This window comes from Echinops telfairi, unplaced genomic scaffold (assembly GCF_000313985.2).
Source record: "Echinops telfairi isolate 266 unplaced genomic scaffold, ASM31398v2 ScPeMD7_2010;HRSCAF=2546, whole genome shotgun sequence".
Lineage (NCBI taxonomy): Eukaryota > Metazoa > Chordata > Mammalia > Afrosoricida > Tenrecidae > Echinops > Echinops telfairi.
The window spans coordinates 19,623,393-19,640,607 of NW_022105908.1; the positions used below are offsets into that span (position 1 = coordinate 19,623,393).

Here is a 17,215-nt window from a genome sequence, read left to right on the forward strand (position 1 = left end):
AAAAAAAAATATTTTTTCAAGTTTTACTGGCATATAATTCACGTATCACACAATTGAACAGTCCGATCGTTCAAACACATCAAGGGGAGTTGTACAATCACCACATCTATCTTAGAGCCCCCCTCCCCGCCTCATACACAAATTACTTTCAAACTGAGCTGTGTTATTACTATTATTCTTTTAAAATTTAGTTGTCTGTTTTTTCCCCTTGATGTTCACGCCTTGTTTCAGCTCTGTGTCAGCCTATACACAGCACACCTGAAATTACAACCTCCTACTGGTCATATCCCAATATCAATGTTTTACTTTTCAAATTGCACTTTTACTGTACTTGTAAAAAATAAATTTCTCAAAAAATAACATTCTCAAACGCTGGAATAAATCTGATTCTAGTAGAACTGTGTCCATGTGGTTTTTCCGAGGGTCGCTATGAGTTAAAGTGGCCTCAACCGCAGGGAGTTCGTGTTGCCCTCCCTACCATAAATCTCAGGTTTTCCTCCCCTGGGCCCTTCCGATTTCGTGGGCCATTACAGCCACCTGGTGGCCATACAGGGAAATAACAGGTGAGTTGCTTAAAAAAAAAAAAAAATCTGATGAAAGGAAGAGTCTGTCCCAAGCAACTTTTGGTCTGTCAGAAAGAGACCCCTGTCCCATGACCTCTTCTTGGCCTTGCCTCCCAGGGCACAACACCCTGTTCGTGACCTACTACACATAAATTCACTTAAACATTTCCGTTCTGCCAAACAAATTTTATTGACCAGCAATTTGGGTGTCCAGCCCCAGGAAGCCGCAGTGAACAAGAGGGACAGGGTCTCCGCCCTTAGGGCTTCCAATCTAGCATCCTGGCAGTTAATCACACCCTTCATTTTGGAACGACAGGTAGCACGTACTCCCAGTGCTTACTTCACGGCTCTCAGAAAAGCCTTCTTTAACTGGGACTCTTAAGAGTTGCCATGAGTCAGAAGCAACTTGATGGCAACTGGTTCTGTTGGTCTTGACCTTGACCAAAAAGTCTGAGGCCTCCTTGAGAAAGAAACGTCTTGGGTCCATGGGGGGTGAGGGGGCGGGGTTGCCAAGCAGATGCAAAGTCTGTGTGATGGCACAGGAAGACACTTCTGGAATGAAAGCCAGCAGTGTGGCTTCGCACAGCGAACAAAGAAGACTGTTAAGGGATGGGGCGTGCGCGGGTGATGAGGCATGCAGGCTTCAGTTACGCAAGGTTCTGCCGTTGGGTCTTTATTCCAAAAACAACTGGGAGTCACAGAGGGCTTGGGGGCAGGAAGGTTCACTGGTTATACTTGTTCTTCAAAGATCACGCTGGTGTGTGGAGGGCAGGTGGAAATGAGGGACAGGTTGGGAAGCTTCTAGAGCAGCTCAGGCAAGAGGTATGGTGGCTTAGAGGAAAGAAGACGGGCTGCAGAGATCATTACGGGCTGTGTGGAGAGAGGGGTGTTTCTGGTGAGAGATGCTGAAGCACAAGAATGGAGCGGGCAGGTTCAGGCAGGAAAATGGGCATACCACCTGGGCACACAAGAGCCCTGCGGCTGTCACAGAGAACAATCTTCTTCAGTTCTTAACAGTGTTTAGGGTTTAACTAAGCAAACAAGATACAGGTGAAACAACTGCTGGGTTCAATAAGCATCAGAACGATCGGTTCAGATAACTCATGGACTCCTGCGTTACACGGGAGGGAAGCGAAGCACTCGGTCTCCCAGTAAGCTCGGATGCTGCTGAAGGCAATAAGGATGTGTCCACCTTTGTTCAAACCTCGTGTCTCCGAGTCAATCCCAACTCACGACGACCCCACAGGCCAGGGTACAGCTGCCACGGTGGGTTTCCAACTACCTTTACAGGAGTAGAAAACCTTCTCTTTCTCCCACAGAGTGGCCGGTGGTTTCGAACTGACAAGGAACCACTGTGCCACCAGGGCTCCTCCTTAGCCCCTCAGAAAACTCCCAAGTTTACGCTTACAGCTGTCGGATCTGGCTGCTGCCCCAGGGCTGTTCTCTTTTGGTCACTGCGCGTTGTCCGACTTGTTGGCTCCTCTACTTCTCTCAAATCCCTTCTGCAGACTCAGCCCGTCTCCCTCCCCTTCCCTAGGTGCGCAGCTGCTCCTGACCTTAGTTCCCTGCTTGCCCTAATCTGCTCCTCCGTCCAAAGTGGTCCACTCCCCAGGCCCTTCCCCCACTGTTTCCTCGAGGAAGAATCCACCTCTTAGTCTCAAAACACCAGGGGAGAAAGTGTGCTATGGAATTGGCCTCAGTTGCTAGAGGCCACTTGCCCTTCCCTGGCTCTTTGCCACTGAAGAACACGGCTCACTCCCCAGAGTGGCTGGCTACATAACAGGGCCCCAGCGCACAACTGGCCTCCTGACACAAACCCACACCCCCAGCGCGTGGTCTGCAAGCAGCGGGTACAAATGTTGGCATGCACCAGACTTGAGGCTACTGTCCCTTTCCATGGAGAAGAACAAGAGCTTTGGGGCGGTGGACACGGCTTTCCAATCTGGCTCTGCTGGTCACTAACTAGGTGTGCTCTCGTGCTATTAAATATTTCCAAGTCTCAGAAGACATCTCGAAAGTAAATGGTAGTTGTCACCAGCTTAGTGAGTAGTTGTATCAAAAAGGGTACATAGAACACCTAGCTTGAATTACCTGGTAGCTACCAGAGAGTCCAGTTTTGTATGGTCAACTTAGAGATTTCCTATTGCTAACTTTGTGCAGGTATCTCATTACCGCCATGTATGTATGTATGTGTATACGCTACCTCATCCCTGTGTAGGACTTCCATTTCTATCAAAAAAGTCCTCCCTAATTTCTATCTGACATGCTTTTCTACATCTTCCTAATAATCTTCATTTCCTTGTATCATTAAAAATCAATGAATTCACTTCTATGATTCTCCCCCATTGTAACGGATGTGGGGTAGAGGACCTTTCCTGAGCCAAATAGGCCAGTTTTGTGAGAAGAGTGGAGGTCTAGATACAGACACTTCCCACCCCCTCTTTTCCTTCTCCTTCGGGGCCTAGAAACAGCCAAACTCAAAATAGGTCTCCAGTGTATGGAAGCATCGGAACCCTTCCCTAGAGCTCCGTGAGGTCATCGTTGAAGTAGAGCAGCAGTGCCGGTGTATAGAGCTCACTGTCCATGTCGAGCAGGTCAAATTCTTCGTCTTCATCCCCGATGCCGTTCTCCTCCAGAGTACTGTCCATTTTCAGCTCCTTCCCTTCGTATTTCCATGTGTAGCTGGCGGCATGTGCATTATAGGGAAGATAGCGGTGTAGGATTTCCCACATTGATTCCGGGGCCCCCACCTAGAGTACACAGAAGCACTGAGTCCCCAGAAATCTGAATGGAACACAGACCCCACAGCCAAGCTAAAGCCAAGAGCCCACGGGATGATGGAGCTGGGATCCACAGTCGTGCCAAAGCTGCCGGACACTCACCTCCTCCTGACGACAGGCTAACAGGAGAGTCCACCTGCCGGCTGGCCCATCATCACCAACATTGTAACCCCTGCCGGGCTTATGAAGACCCAGATGCTCCTGGGATTGCCAACCCTGGGACCTGGTGGTGTGTTTTCCCTCAGGCCCCAGTAGGGTGGGCATTGTGGAGGGAGGCAGGAGGGGAAGTCCCTCCTGTTAGGGAGAGCTGATGGTCCACCAGGAGGTCGGCTAGGATTCCCAGCTCCCTCCCTCCGGTGCCCCCACCCCGGCTTCCAGTTCTCACCTCCAACGTGTGCTCCTGCGAAGTGAGCGTGTTAATGATGCGGATGTGGCGGGTCTTCTGGGACAGTCGCCCGACCTGGTACCGCGACCCTTGCCACCAGGGCTTCCCGAAATCATTGACCCAGTCCGAACGGGGCAGCGGAGGGGGGATGTGCAGGAAGCGACCCCGCGGGGTGCGGTACTTCAGGGCGCCGGTCAGAGGATCTATGTGCTTGCGAATCTTTAAAGCAGGGCAGGGGCGCGGACGTCCGGGCAGTCACTGTCTGGGGCTCCAGCCGCCCCTCCCGCCCCGCCCCCAGGTCCAAGCACCACTCACGTCTCTGGTCTTTGGGTCAAACCAGTGGCTGATGTCCTGGCCTGCAACCTCCACGATGGGTTTCAGCAGTAAGTCCCCTGAGAAGGAGCAGCCGCCGTCACTCCGACTGCCAAGAGCCGGGCGCCCACCCCACAACACCCCCGGCCCCACGGCGGGCGCTCACCCTTGTACTCCTGAGCCAGCGGCGTCAGATCATACACGGAGCCCAGGTAAGACACCCAGAGGTCCTCGGCCCGGTTGTGTTGGGCCACCTCCCCTGGCGTGAAATAGCGACGGCGGAAATATTCAAAGTCTGGCCCGGCTACTAAGCCCCGGCGCCGCATGATTCTGGCTCCACGAGTCACCGGCTCCTCAACTGCTCCTTTGCTCCCCAGAAAATTCTCACAACGACATCTGCCTCCAAAGTCAGGAGCTAAGGGGAGCGCGTTTACCCGCTGGCATGGAGACCATTGTCCTTTTCCGGCCACCGTCCACTGAGATCAACCATTGCGTCGCGAAGGGGAGGGCTTGGGCTGCAAGTGCTCACGGGAAATGCAGTGTCTTCCAGGTGCCAGGCTCTGGCACATAAAACGTCCCCCCAAAGACTCCCAAACTCTTTGCCGTCGAGTTGATTTCGGGTCAGAGCTACCGGAATATGTGGTACACATTACCTCGCGAGGCAGAAGGTTCTGAAAGAAAATCGTCTCGCTAAAAATGCCTGGGCTGCTAAAAGATGTATTAGAAACGAAAGCGATGCTTTCTCGCGATATCTTAAGACGCCCAATGTACTAGGCTTCGGCTCCAGCGCCGGGAAAGATCGCGAGATCTCTGCAGTTGCCGAGGAGACGAGCAGGAGAAAAGAAGTGATCTCGCGGAAGGAAAGGAGGTTGGGAGCGCTCGCGAGATCTCAGGCCACCGACCCGAAAGGTTTTCGGGAAGTTGGAGGGCCGGGAGGAGGCCCCAGAGTAAATGGCCGGAGCTGGGCCCACGATGCTGCTACGAGAGGAGAATGGGTGTTGTAGCCGACGTCAAAGCAGCTCCAGCGCTGGGGTGAGCGCGGGCTTGGGGTCTGGGAGCGCGGGGCAGGCGGACAGCAAGATGGGAGGGCGAGGTGGGTGGAGGCTGGAGAACTACAGCTCCCGGCAGCCTCTAGGCTCCATGTGAATGTCCCCCGGGCTGCCGGGAGCTGTGGTTTTGCGGGCGGGGGGGGCGGTTGCTAAGGGCTGCGTGGTGTGAGCGTTTGCCCCGCCCCGTGCAGGACACGGATGGAGAGCAGGAGGACTCGCCGGCCGCGCGTGCCCGGCAGCAGCTGGAGGCGCTTCTTAACAAGACTATGCGCATTCGCATGACCGACGGGCGGACTCTGGTCGGCTGCTTCCTCTGCACCGATCGCGACTGCAATGTCATCCTAGGCTCAGCGCAGGAGTTCCTCAAGCCGTCGGGTCAGTGTCCCGGGAATGCACACCCGCCTAGGGAAGGCATCGGGCCCCGTCATACCCTTTGTTTTGTGATGCTTGTCGTGGTTCAGGAGGGGCAGGGCTGACCCTGGCTTGCCTCCCTGATGCTCTGACCCTTCTTTCCAGATTCCTTTTCTGCCGGGGAACCCCGTGTGCTGGGTCTGGCAATGGTACCCGGACACCACATCGTTTCTATAGAGGTGCAGAGAGAGAGCCTGGCGGGGCCTCCCTATCTCTGACTGCAGATCGCGCAAGCTTTTCAGACTTCATTAAACTTGTATCGGAAATGCGTGCGTGAGTGTAGCCAAGACAAGGATTACACACCCACATCGTAAAGGTTTATCTGAGGTCCAGACTGTGCCAAGGTGAACGTTCAGGGATGCCAGGTTACCCCCCCGGTGAAGGGGGTTTGGTGCGGGGGGGAAAAATAGTCCCTAGGGTGGCCCTCCATCTCATTCCTCCCACACAGGAGTGGCTCCAGGATTGTGGCGGATGGGGTGTCATCCTGCTCCGGAAGGCCCATTGTTTTCCTACCCGGCCTGGCAACACTGAGTTCCTCTGAGCCGAGGTCAAAGAACGGGCTCAGGTCCCCGAGGGGAACAGGACAGGACAGGCTGAGCCTGTCCACTCAATTGATGGGGAGGTGACTCTGACTGGGGCCAGGGGCAGACCCCTGGGGTCTGGCCAGGAAGAACCTGCAGATGCGATAAGGGAAGGACAGGCGACTGGAGGATGCACGTGCCTAGCCCAGCACACATTTCCTGCTTCTGGGCACTAGGCACGCATGTTATTTCTGCTGCCCTTTTGGCTCCAGGACCCCACCACCGTTTAAAAAACAACTCGCAGAACTCCCTACCATCCAGGAGTTCCTAGGACAGGGTAGAGCTGTAACTCTACGGGAGTAGAATAACAGTTGACTAAGTCTTTATTGATAGTGTAATTGCTGCAGCCCTTCCCCCTCCCCAGCCTCTTAAATGCCAGAGGGGCCACTTCAGTTAAGGAGTTCAGCTGTCCTAGTCACAACAGGGACCTTGGTAAGGTGTGCAGGGTCCAGCCCAGATTGTTAGGATTCAGGTGTGGACATTCCGGGAGAGAAAAGTGGGTTTTCCGAGTTGTGCCTGGGTTTCACCAGCATTGGGTCCACAGTCTCCAGCTCTTTCTGGTCGGGGTGGGGGCGCGCGCCGATCCCGGCTCAGGCAGGGCTGGTCAGGAGCTCCTGCTTCAAGTCCTCGACTTGTGGGGTCTTCAGACCCAGACCTTTCCGGTCGTGGACAGGGTCTGGGGTCCCGATGAGGATCGGTTTTGTCGCGGCTGTGGGCTACGCCTGCGCCGGTAGAGGGCTCGGCTGTAGGGCACAAGGCAGTCGGCCAGGCGGAGGCGCAGGCAGAGGCGGCGGTAGCTGGCCAGGGCAAGTACGAACAGCGGCACGAGGAGGAGGAACCCGGTGACCAGCAGGGCCGTGAAGCCCGGATCCCTGAGGTGCGACGTGCAAGGGGGTGCCTGGGAGCGCAGGAACTGTGGGAGGAGAAGGCGGCATAAGGCCCCAGTGGACCGGAAGCACCAAAGGCACCAAATACCGCCCGCCATCAGCATGATGTACACGCACACACAAGCCCCGCACGCTCACCTGGGAGTGGCAGAGGAAGCCGAAGCCCAGCATGGTGACGGCGGGCAACAGGATGGTCCCCAGCACCAGCGCCAGCAGAAGCAGGTTGAAGGCAGCCACCAACAGGTTCTGAGCCGTTACCAGGACAGCACAGGCCCAGCAATCCAGGGGGTCCCTGGGCTCTGGGCCGCCGGGCACCGAACGCTGCGCCCCGGGGATATCCGCCATGGCCCTCCTGGCTCCCTCCCGCCGGGGCCGCGGCCCTTATAGCCCTTTCCTGCCCCTCCCCCGGCACAGCCTCTCCCCACCCACCTCACCCCACCCCCCTTATCCTGGAATGCAGCTCTAGGATTAGGCACCCCCCATCCAGAGCTCTGGACATTCCTCAGGCGCCTCCTGGGAGGGCTCGCCGGCCCAGCAGGGGCTGCTCAATCCCTCCCCATCCATCTTGCCCTGCCGCCCTCCTCCCCGTGCCTGCCCTGCGATCAGATCACCAGCACATTAGCGAAACAGGATTTTTTTCGGCTTTTATTTTTAATATTAATATTCTCACACAAAAATCACCAAAAATAGGGGAAGGGTGGGAAGACCCCTCTGCCCCTGGGGCAGAGAGACAGTGCAGTGCGAGGAGCGGGCCTGTAAACCCCCAGCCCTCCGCAGCCCCAGCATGGAGAGATTTGGGGGTAAAAGACACCAAACGAAAAACAAAGCCCCAGAGAAACTCACCCTGAGGGTCCCTGTCCCAGAAGGGGGACATAGCCCTGGGCTGTTTCACACTTAAAAACTAAGTCCGTGTTTAAAATGGGCTGGGGCTGGGGAGGAGGGGGGTGGTTTTCCTCATAGTTCTGTCTTTAAAACTTTTTAAATTTTTTTATTTTATTTTTTTTACAAAATACCATTTCAGTTCCCACTTCTTCCCCTACAGTACAGGAGTCGCTCACCCTCGGGCGGGGTTGGGGTCAGGTCTGGCGTGGGGGGCTGGTCCGAGAAAGTGCAGGACGCAGGGGAGGGGAGCGGGTTTGAGCACCATGAGAACCCGGCTGGAGCCGCCGGCGGGCGGGCGGGCGGAGACGGACAGACTGGGCCCGGACACACAGGGGCACAAGGAGCCCGGCGGCGGGCGGGCGGGATGGCGTGGGGCGCGGGAATTCGGGTTTTCCCAAAAATGAATAAATAGAGGTGTGTGGGACTGCTATAAATTAAAAACCGGAAAAGAAACATCCAGAAAATACAAATCATAACCGAGCGGACAGACACGGACAGGGTCGCAGCTAGCGTTGGCCGTAAAAAAGAAGCTCGGGGGAGGGGAAGCCCACAGAAAGACTCATCCAGCACCTCGGCCGCCGCCCCGTCGGTGCGCGCGCGGGCGCGGACCAACCCGTGCGGGAGCCCCGCCGCCGCCGCCGCGGAGCCCGCGGCTTGTGTCTGTTGCTTGAAAGGCCAAAGTCGGTGGGGGGCGCTGGCGGGCGGGCCGGGGCTGCCAGCCCCCTCCCGCCTCCCTTTTTTTTTTTTTTTTCCTTTTTTCCTATTTGTTTAAAAAAACGTTTTCTTTTTCAATAAATTAAGTGAGGGGAGCTGCCAATAGGGAGGACGGGCTGGGCCCGACCCCCTTCCCGGGCCCAAGGCGGGACCTAGGTCCAGCCCAGGCGTGTGCTGGTGGCCCCGCGGCCGGCGCCGCTGGGCGGGGCGTCCGGGCTCATCGCGTCGTGCTGGCGGGGGCCTGCGGAGCGGAAGGCAAGGGGGGGGGCTCAGGGGCGGGCGCCAGGGGCCCCCCGGCCGCGGCGCGGCCCGCCCTCCTCGGGGCTCACCAAGGTGAAGGCGTCGTAGGCCTGCGCCAGCTCCTCGGTGCGGTACTGCTCCAGGACCACCACGCCCTGCAGGCACGCGCTGCGGCGCCGCGCGCAGCCCTCGCAGTGCACCAGGTACGTGTTGCGGCCGCCGTTCTCACTTGTCACGAACAGGATGTTGAACACCTCCACCTGGGGAGGCAAGGAGGCGGCCGTGAGGAGGGCGGGCCACTCGTGGGGGGCCGGGGGCAGGATGGGGAGGCACAGGAGGGCCCTCACATCGCACTCGTTGCAGTAGTAGGCAGGCTCGTCTTTGACCCGGCCCTGGTAGGCAATTTTCTTCCCTGCCCGCACGAGGCTCTCCCGCTGCACCTGGCAGTGCTTCATGGACTGCAGAAGGCAGAACCTAGGGGCAGAGGCGGTGGTGAGGCGGGGCTGCCAGCAGAGGGGTCCGGGGAGGGTAGAGTTGGAGTGGGGTGGGGGCCAGCCACCAGGAGCCTTCAGCTCTGGAGCCCTCCTTCAAAGGCCCCGCCAGACTTCAGGCTCCGGCCCAGACTCGCATAGCATTTCAGAGCTCTGGCACCGTGCAGACTTTTCACGGGTTTTTTTGGTTTTTCTATTTGCCTCTGGAAAATTACCAGGAGACCAGGGACCTTAGCAGCCTCCTCCCCTGCTGCAAGATCTTCAGCACACACTGCTGGACACGTAGTAGACAGTACAGTAGGGGATGGGTTCAGGAAGGGCACAAGGATGGGACAGGCAGGGATGGAGGGACTCCCACCCCAATAGGGGCCTCACTTGATCATCTTAAACAAGTCGGGGTCGCTGATTTTGACGGTGCGAGCCACGTTCCAGGACACATGAATCATGGGCACGATGGACTTGACATTCTTCACTTCATTCCACTCATACCGTTCCAGAGCGAGCTGGTATTGATAGGCTGCATAGGCCGGAAAGCGCACTCACTATAGGACTCCCGAGCAGTCCCCAGTCACAAGCCAGACTCCTCCTCAGAGCTGGGAACCGCCCAGCCCCAGCCCCAGCCCCAAGGGGTTCCCGGGGGCCTGCCCCTCACAGTGGCTGAGTGGCTCTGCACCACCTGTCTGCTCACCAGTGAGGGGACCCACATTCCAGGCGATGTTGTTGCACCAGCCGGTGGCCTGCACCCAGTGCACGGTCCCCGCGTTGATCCACACGAGGTCTCCTGGGCGCTGCACGAAGCGGTACACAGGGATATTGGAGGCATAGAGGTCCTCTAGAATTGGCCACCAGGAGCCCGTCAGGTAGTCCACGCCGTGCCTGCGGGTGGCAACAGGGTCAGGGGGGCCCTGAGGGCTCAGGGACGCCGTGCGACAAGGAGACTGGCAGAGGGTGGCACACACCGGTCACAGAAGGCGCTGATGGTCTCCCAGTAATGCTCGTGCACTGCGAACCACTCGCAGTCGCCTGGGCCGATGTTGATGTTGACAGAGCAGAAGTTGTTGTTCTCCTGGTGGCCTGCGGGGGGCAGCAGAGCGGCATGGCTGACCAGAGACGGCTCCCCCAACCACCCCACCCCACCCCTTGTGCCTCATAGGCTGAGGGAAGAGACATCTCCACCACTAAGGAGCATGCTTCTAGCGCACGCTCAGTGTGTACCTGGCGTCCGGCTGCCCGGGACCTTCATGTACAGCTGCACTGTGTTCATGCCCAGGATGGTGTGGCCCACGTGGCTCAGCATGTTGCCTGTGGATGTGACTCGCATAAAGGCGGGCAGCTTCAGAAGTTCCTGCAGCTGGGGCTTCCACCTGTAGTGGTGAAGGGCCAGCAAGGATGAGCGGGGCCGCCCAGCCCAGCAGCACTCTGCCCCCACCCGGCTGGCCTTGGCCTTCCCCCACTGACCGCTTGGCATCAGACAGGTCGATGTTGGTTCCAAACTTGATGATGTGATGGTTCTTCGGGTCTGGCGCACTGCTGCGGAGAGGAGGAGCGCAGGTTGGTGGAGAGGCCGCAGGGGGAGGGCAGGAGCCACACATGCAGTGGGCAGAGTCGTACCTCGGAGGGGTTCCCGTGGTGCTGTCCGGCTCCTCCGATTCCTCGTCCTCGCTCTCCTTCTCTTCCTGCTCAGGGGAGTAGCCAGGCCGAGGTCGGTGGCCTTCCAGGGGCCCTCCCCGCCCCAGCTCCCCTCTAGCCAAGCACCCCTGCACCTGGCCCTCGTTCTGCTTCATTCCACTCACCTGCAGGGACTCCTGGAAGGAGGAGGCCTGATACTGCGCATACTTGGCAATGGTGGTGTGGGAACGGGAACTCTCGCAGGGCCAGATCTGTCGTGTGCCTGTCAGGTCCCAATTCTCATCCGAGGGCTGCTGTACCTGGGTGCGCACCTCCACCGTGTGCTCGCCACTCGCCTCCACCAGCGTCTTGGTGGAGAAGAGGCCCAAGTCTGCAAAGGAGGGCCATGCAGGGCGTCGGGGCAGAGGGCAAGACCCCAACCCAAGCTTTCCCTTCGAACTCCCAGCAGCCCCTAGCAGGGTGGCCACAGGCCAGAACTCTACCTGGGTCCTCAGTCCCCCACCCCCCTGCAGCTGCTCCAAGCCTCAGGCCCTCCGTCCCTGCTCAGGGGTGCAGGACACCACATGGGCACAGCACCTGGCACCGGGGGAGCTCAATGAATGGTGCTGATGGAAGTGACTCAGTTGAAGACCGAGTGAAGTGCGTGCCAACAGTGTGCTTCCCACAACATTCAGTCGGGGAGAGGCACAGCCATGCGCACAGAAGGCTGCTGATGGGATAGAGGGCCCGTTTTGTGTTCATAGTATGTTTTTCTACTTTTATGTAATTTAATCTTTAAATTACTGGAAAAGAGAAAATGCCCCCAATTATGGGGTTTCTATAGTCCGTATGCTTTGGCTCAATTGTACCCCCAAAATCAGAATGGACTCGATAACAGGCTAATAGACATGCCCTTCTACTCTCCCACTTTTGGCCCTAGGCAGACAGGAGACAAAGGTGCGGCCAGTTGGCACAGCACCCCAAACACCCCTCAGAAATGACCTGTGTGTGTGACTGTGGGGGGGCGATCAGGGAAAGCCATGGCCCGGAGCTTCTCAAGTGGGAGCTCATTGAGGGTTCTTCAGGCTGCCCTCCCCCACTGACACCCCCCACCCCCCCACGCACACTCACTGAGCCGCAAGGAGCCTGCCAGGCCCCGGATCACAGTGATGGGATTGCGCGGGTCTGTACAGAACTGCAACAGCACGGGAGAGAAGGCATCCCGTTTGCTCTCCAGCTGAAGGACCAGAGAGAGGGAGGGCAGGGGTCAGAGCCCTGTCCCAGGCTGAGAGCTCCCCACCCAATGCCCCTCAACACTGTTTCAGACCCTCTGCCAGGGCTGGCCTGAGCTCCAGTGGCACACATACATAGATGCTAGGGGTGGGTGGGTTGAGTTTTTCCCGGGGTAGCTTCTCCTCAGTGTTGATCTTCGGTTTCACAGACTGGGCAGCGCACAGGTAAGACTCTCGAAACTTCCCTTTGACCTTGGCATTCCTGTGGGAGGGCAGTTGAGTAAGGACCAAGGCTGGGGGTGCAAGCTGGGGCCACCCTGCGGTGATGGCTCCTGACTCACTTGCTGGCACGCACGACATCGGCAGCGCAGTGGCTGATGGTGAGGTCCGCCATGCGCAGCCGCCGTTCCTCCACCTCGGAGGCGATGAAAGTCTCCTTGTCGCCACTCTCTACCTTGATGAGGCGGATCTTCAGTTCCTTGGGGGGCCCCTCACTAAGGGAGCGTAGCTTCAGCATGTCGGCCCGGCTGACGCCTGGTGGCCCAGGCGCGTCCTCTCTAGCCTTCTTCCCCGGGACGGGGGCTGATGGCAGCGAGGGCTGGGCAGATGGGGCAGGAGCCGGTGGGGGGGCGGGAGCTGTGGGTGGCTTGGCCTTGGAGGCCCCACCCAGCTCAGGCCGGACCTTCTCTCGACCCTGGATCTCCTCGCTCTGCAGGTCCAGGTTCCCCAGCACCCGGCGACTCTTTTCTTTGGGGGCCTTGGCCTTGGCCTTGGCCCTGCCCTCACGGGGCCGCCGGCCAGCGCTGTCCTTACAAGCCCGCCTGTGCCACCGGTGGTGCTCTTTCTGGTGCTCCTTCTGTCTCCGCTTGCTGCTGCCGGGCCCTGGGGCCACCGCAACCGCTGCGGCTGCCACCCCCCCACTCTCTTCCTTGGCCTGGAAGGGAGGTGACGGCCGCTCAGTCCCACTGTCGGCCGGCACTGCTGTGTCCACTGGGTCTGCAGCACCCCGGCCCACCCGCTCCACAAGCGTCTCACAAGCCCGGCTGATCTCTTCCAGCACCTCGGACTCAGAGCGGGCAGGGGGCAGCGGCAGGGGTGGGGGCGGTGGGGTGGGGGTCGTGGGGCCTGGGGCTGGCTCTTCACCTGCCCTTCGCTCCCGGGCCCAGGGCCCGCCTGAGGTAGAGAACGGAGATGACGAAGCGGAGGGCTGTGGGGAGCCCTGGGCGCTAGGGACCGCTGAGGTGGGCGGCAGGGCGGTAGCACCTGATGGGGGGCTGGGGGAATACTGAGTGGCAGGCAAGGGCCCAGGCCGGGTGGGAACACCTGCTCCAGTCCCGCGGTAACAGTACTTCTGTCCCTCCAGCACGGAGGCCAAGGATTTGAGCAGGCTAGCTGGGCTGGGGGGCGGTGGGGGTGGGGGCGGCTGTGGCTGCGGGGGCGGAGGGAACTTGGCTAGAGGCGGTGGGGGTGGTAGGGCTGGTGGTGGCTTCTCCTCTTCCTGGGCGGCGGTGGTGGCAGCGGCGGTCGTGGTGGAGGCGGTGGCCGGGGTTGCATCAGTGGGAAGCGGAGGCTGCAGAGATGCAAAGGACTCCTTCATGGGGGGTGGGGGGGCGACGCCTGCCTCCTGCTGCTGCTGCTCCTCCTCCTTGCGGATGGATTCGTCCAGCATCTTCATGATGTTGGCCAGCCCATCGGGTAGGATCTTGAACTCAGCGGGCTCCTCAAACTGGTCCTCCAGGGGGGTAGGGGGGAAGTCAAAGAGCCGAGGGCCTTGGGTCGGCAGCTCTCTGACCCTGGGCGGCACAGGCTGAGGGGCTTTACTCAGGGGGCCTGGGGGTGGCCCCGGCCCCACCTCGGGGGTCTTTGGGAAGGAGACCCTGGGCCGGGGGCTCTCCGGGCGCCTGAAGCTTCCTGAGGTATTTTGGTGGCAGGAGGAGGGCGGGGCTGGAGGCAGGGCAAGAGTCAGCGAGGCAAGGGAGGGGTCTTGGGGGCTCAGTGATGGGCTCGGGGGCCGGGGGAGGGTGTCCATACTTCTGGCCAGATAGGGGGGTGAGAAGGACACAGGCCCTGTAGGGCTACTACTGCTGTGGCTGCCACTGCTGCTGCTGCCCCCACCGCTGCCACTGCTACTGCTGGTGGTTGGGGGAGTGGGAGGGGTGTGCGAATCCTGAGTGCCCACAGAAAAGCGGGAAGCCGGAGGCCCCAAGAAGCCCTCACGGTGGGGGTGGGGTGGGGGGGGAGGGCGAGGGGGTCCTTCAGCCCCAAAGAAGAGCTCCTCTAAGATCTCGCCTTCATCTCGGGCTGCCCGGCAGGCCGGGCCCTTCAACCAGGCAGGAGGGGGTGGGGGTCGTGAGAGGCGGGGGCAGGGGGGTGGAGGGGGTGAGGGGGGCCCAGGGAGTAGGGGCAAGTGGGGAGCGGCAACAGGGGCCGCCAGGAAGGGTTTCCGACTGCTATGTGCCGAGGGCCCTGATCGGCCCTGGTGAGAGGAGACCTCCAGCGCTGGAGTTTGGTAATGGTCATTGCCGGGCTGCAAGTACAGGAGAGTGGTCAGATGGCTACTACGCCCACCTCAGTAGGCTCAGGAGCACCACCCACCACCCACCACGGCCAGTGGGCCCTCACAATGCCTGGGCTGGGCTCCACGCCCCGGAGACCAGTGTTGCTGCTGCTGCTGCTGCTGCTGGTGGCGGTGCCGGGGAGGCCGGGCGGCCGGGAAGGGGCGTAAGGCACGCAGGCGGTGGTTGCTGCTGGTGAAACGCTGGAGTCCATCCGCGACCTCTGAACTCTGCTCTCTCTAAGGTCACTTCCGGGGGGACGGGTGGCAGGCGGGCAGCCATGGCTCTCTGCTCCTGTGGGGCGGGGACCCGGGCCTGGGGGTGCAGCCGGGACCAGCCGGTGGCTAGGGGGGTGCGCGGGGTAGGCCGGAGCGGGGTATGGATACGGATGAGGCAGTGAGTGCCGTTGTTCCTACACAAGAGAGAATAGGTCGGGTGAGGCGTGAGGGTGAGGTCGCAGGGACTCCTAAGGGGGAGGTGAACAGTGCTAGACTGAGACTCACTTGGCGCTCTGGGAGTACTGAACCCTTGCGCTCGGTGCCCCAGGCATCTCCATGCAGGTTACTCCACAGCCCTGGCTTGGGCAGCTGAAATGGGGGGCTGGTGGCCAGGCCAGCCAGGGGCGGTGGTGGCGGCAATGGTGGTGGCGGCAGCGGCAGCCCTGGGGGAAGGCCAGCCTAGGAGAGAAAAGGGGGTAAGGATCCCATTTCCTGCCCTGGGCCTGCCGTCCACCCACCAGCACACCCTACCTGCCCACCTAAGACCCACCCACCCTACCTGCTCAGAGTTGCAGCCTCTCCTGCGCTTGCCTCCGGGACTAAGGCCCTCCTCCCCCGAAGGGCCTGCGAGTGCTATGGGGGGAACAGGCTGCACCATTGGAGGTTCAGCAGCTCGCTTCACCGGGGGACCCCCTCGCTTGGCCCCGTAGTTCCGCTTGTGCTGAGGGCAAAAACAGGAGGAGAAGGCACGGATGCAGGCCTGGCCCGCTCCACCCTGGCCCTCCCAGAAGGCAGCCCCAGCCTTACCTCAAGGTGCAGCAAGTTCCACACTTGCTCCAAGGGGGGCAGGATCTTGGCTCGGTGCTGGCAGGCGCCGGCATGAAAGCCCCAGAGCTGGGCCTGGGTCAGAGCAGAGGCAGGCCTGAGGCAGGGGCTGAGCCAGGAGGCAACCCCTCAGCCTCATGACAGCTGCCACCTCACCATACCTGCTGCAGTCGGTTGAGGCGGGGCCCCAGCTCGGCAATGCTTCCTCCATATCGGAGGGCACTGTGGTAGCATCGCACGGCCTCCTCACTGTCGTGCTCCGACTCGTACAACTGCCCAAGCTGTTCCCAGAGCCCTGGCTGGCCGGGCTCCCGCAGCAGTGCCTGCACACAGCCATGCAGAGATTCCAGCTTCCCGTGGAGGGGTCTTGGAGCGGGTGTCCTACAGATTACAAGGGGTCAAGCTTGAGGAAGAAGGGAGCCTCCCAAGGCCCCAGCCTTACCTCCTACCCTCAGCACCTTTGCTCCCCCACTCACCCTGGGGCATAATATGACTTGCTGGGATGCCCAGAGCTACTGCCATGTGAAGGGGGCAAGGGAGCAGAGAGGGGAGGCTGCCCGATGCTGGCCGAGCACCTGAAGGAACAACAGATCTGTTATGTAAAGCACGATGTTTCGTCTCACCCCCTAGGGAAAGGGACTGTAGGGAAGGGACAGCCACTGAGACCGCCAGTGGCAGATACCCACGAGTGGCACATCCAGAATGGGCGCTACAAACAAACCAGGTGTTGCGAAGAGGAAGGCCTGGGGGCCCAGGTCCTCACCTGCCTCCAGGCAGCCATGCGCTCCGAGGAGGGGGATGGGGCGGGCAGGAGCTCCAGGCCCCAGCACAGCTCAGGCCCCCAAGGGCAAAGGCTTCCCGTGCAGCGCGGGCCCCTGGAGAGTCCACTGCCCGATGCATCCAGCCTGGTTTGGGGCAAAAGAGACCGTGATCTGAGTGAGGGATTGGCCAGAGTGGCAGATGTCTGCCTGGCCTGCCCAACCTGCCCCTGTCTCACCAGGTCAGCAGTGGCCCCAGGAGCCCTGGAGATCGGGCACGGCCCCCTGCCCCAGAGAGCTGGGGCGATGGTCCGGCTCCAGCCGCTCGCTCTGAAGATGCCACCGTCCCCAGATGGATGTCCAGGCTCTTTCACAGCCAATTCTACAGAGAGGGGGGGGATGAGGGGGGCAGGCCAGCACGCAGTGCCGCACGGCGGCTGGGCTGCCTGTGGAGCCCACTCTGTCATCTGCCCTGGGAACAAGGCCTTGGCTTTCTCCAGATGGGAGGCCCAGAAGACTGACTGGGAGACAGGGCAAATAAACGTCAGGGAGCAGTGTGACTGGGCTGCCCAGCTTCCAGTTGGGAGCTCTGCGGGCCAAGCAGCACAGCCGCGGTGCTTACCCGGCCTGGGGGGGCGCGTCCTTTCACTGCGTCTGGGAGCTCCAGGGATCCGGCCAATCACAGGGCTTTCTCGCTCCCCTGAAAGCCAATCACCACCCGTGT

General features: G+C 60.1%; 4 protein-coding genes across 7 annotated transcripts in view; 1 reads left to right on the top strand and 3 right to left on the bottom strand.

Annotated features, from left to right (window-relative positions):
• Positions 1-734: 734 nt before the first annotated feature.
• LOC101658082 (cytochrome b5 domain-containing protein 1) lies at positions 735-5,036 on the bottom strand. The gene is made up of 4 exons (XM_004712918.2): positions 4,207-5,036; positions 4,044-4,120; positions 3,729-3,947; positions 735-3,313 (listed from the first exon to the last, which is right to left on the bottom strand). The coding sequence occupies exons 1-4, from the start codon at positions 4,364-4,366 to the stop codon at positions 3,083-3,085; spliced, it is 687 nt and encodes a 228-aa protein (XP_004712975.1). The 5' UTR covers positions 4,367-5,036; the 3' UTR covers positions 735-3,082.
• Positions 4,630-5,766, top strand: NAA38 (N-alpha-acetyltransferase 38, NatC auxiliary subunit). The gene is made up of 3 exons (XM_004712917.3): positions 4,630-5,072; positions 5,281-5,464; positions 5,606-5,766. The coding sequence occupies exons 1-3, from the start codon at positions 4,992-4,994 to the stop codon at positions 5,716-5,718; spliced, it is 378 nt and encodes a 125-aa protein (XP_004712974.1). The 5' UTR covers positions 4,630-4,991; the 3' UTR covers positions 5,719-5,766.
• A 615-nt stretch (positions 5,767-6,381) lies between these two features.
• Positions 6,382-7,313, bottom strand: TMEM88 (transmembrane protein 88). Its single transcript, XM_004712916.2, has 2 exons — positions 7,107-7,313; positions 6,382-6,994 (listed from the first exon to the last, which is right to left on the bottom strand). Exons 1-2 carry the CDS (start codon positions 7,311-7,313, stop codon positions 6,725-6,727), a joined length of 477 nt encoding a protein of 158 aa, XP_004712973.1. The 3' UTR covers positions 6,382-6,724.
• A 1,190-nt stretch (positions 7,314-8,503) lies between these two features.
• Positions 8,504-17,215, bottom strand: part of KDM6B (lysine demethylase 6B) — a 20,534-nt gene continuing 11,822 nt past the window's right edge. The window contains exons 3-24 of one of the 4 annotated variants that reach the window (XM_004712915.3): positions 17,114-17,191; positions 16,731-16,873; positions 16,497-16,638; positions 16,210-16,308; positions 15,895-16,114; positions 15,716-15,808; positions 15,468-15,629; positions 15,194-15,367; positions 14,758-15,102; positions 12,477-14,662; positions 12,271-12,397; positions 12,035-12,140; positions 11,089-11,294; positions 10,907-10,971; positions 10,754-10,825; positions 10,511-10,659; positions 10,255-10,369; positions 9,984-10,171; positions 9,671-9,812; positions 9,152-9,278; positions 8,894-9,064; positions 8,504-8,805 (exon numbers count right to left, since the gene is read on the bottom strand). In XM_004712915.3, coding sequence (XP_004712972.1) covers positions 8,782-8,805; positions 8,894-9,064; positions 9,152-9,278; positions 9,671-9,812; positions 9,984-10,171; positions 10,255-10,369; positions 10,511-10,659; positions 10,754-10,825; positions 10,907-10,971; positions 11,089-11,294; positions 12,035-12,140; positions 12,271-12,397; positions 12,477-14,662; positions 14,758-15,102; positions 15,194-15,367; positions 15,468-15,629; positions 15,716-15,808; positions 15,895-16,114; positions 16,210-16,308; positions 16,497-16,633 — 4,908 coding nt within the window. In that variant the 5' untranslated portion in view covers positions 16,634-16,638; positions 16,731-16,873; positions 17,114-17,191 and the 3' untranslated portion in view covers positions 8,504-8,781. Of the gene's footprint in view, positions 8,806-8,833; positions 9,065-9,151; positions 9,279-9,670; positions 9,813-9,983; positions 10,172-10,254; positions 10,370-10,510; positions 10,660-10,753; positions 10,826-10,906; positions 10,972-11,088; positions 11,295-12,034; positions 12,141-12,270; positions 12,398-12,476; positions 14,663-14,757; positions 15,103-15,193; positions 15,368-15,467; positions 15,630-15,715; positions 15,809-15,894; positions 16,115-16,209; positions 16,309-16,496; positions 16,639-16,730; positions 16,874-17,113; positions 17,210-17,215 lie in introns of those variants that run through there. The other 3 variants (XM_045293425.1, XM_030886475.2, XM_045293426.1) reach the window with 3 other exon arrangements.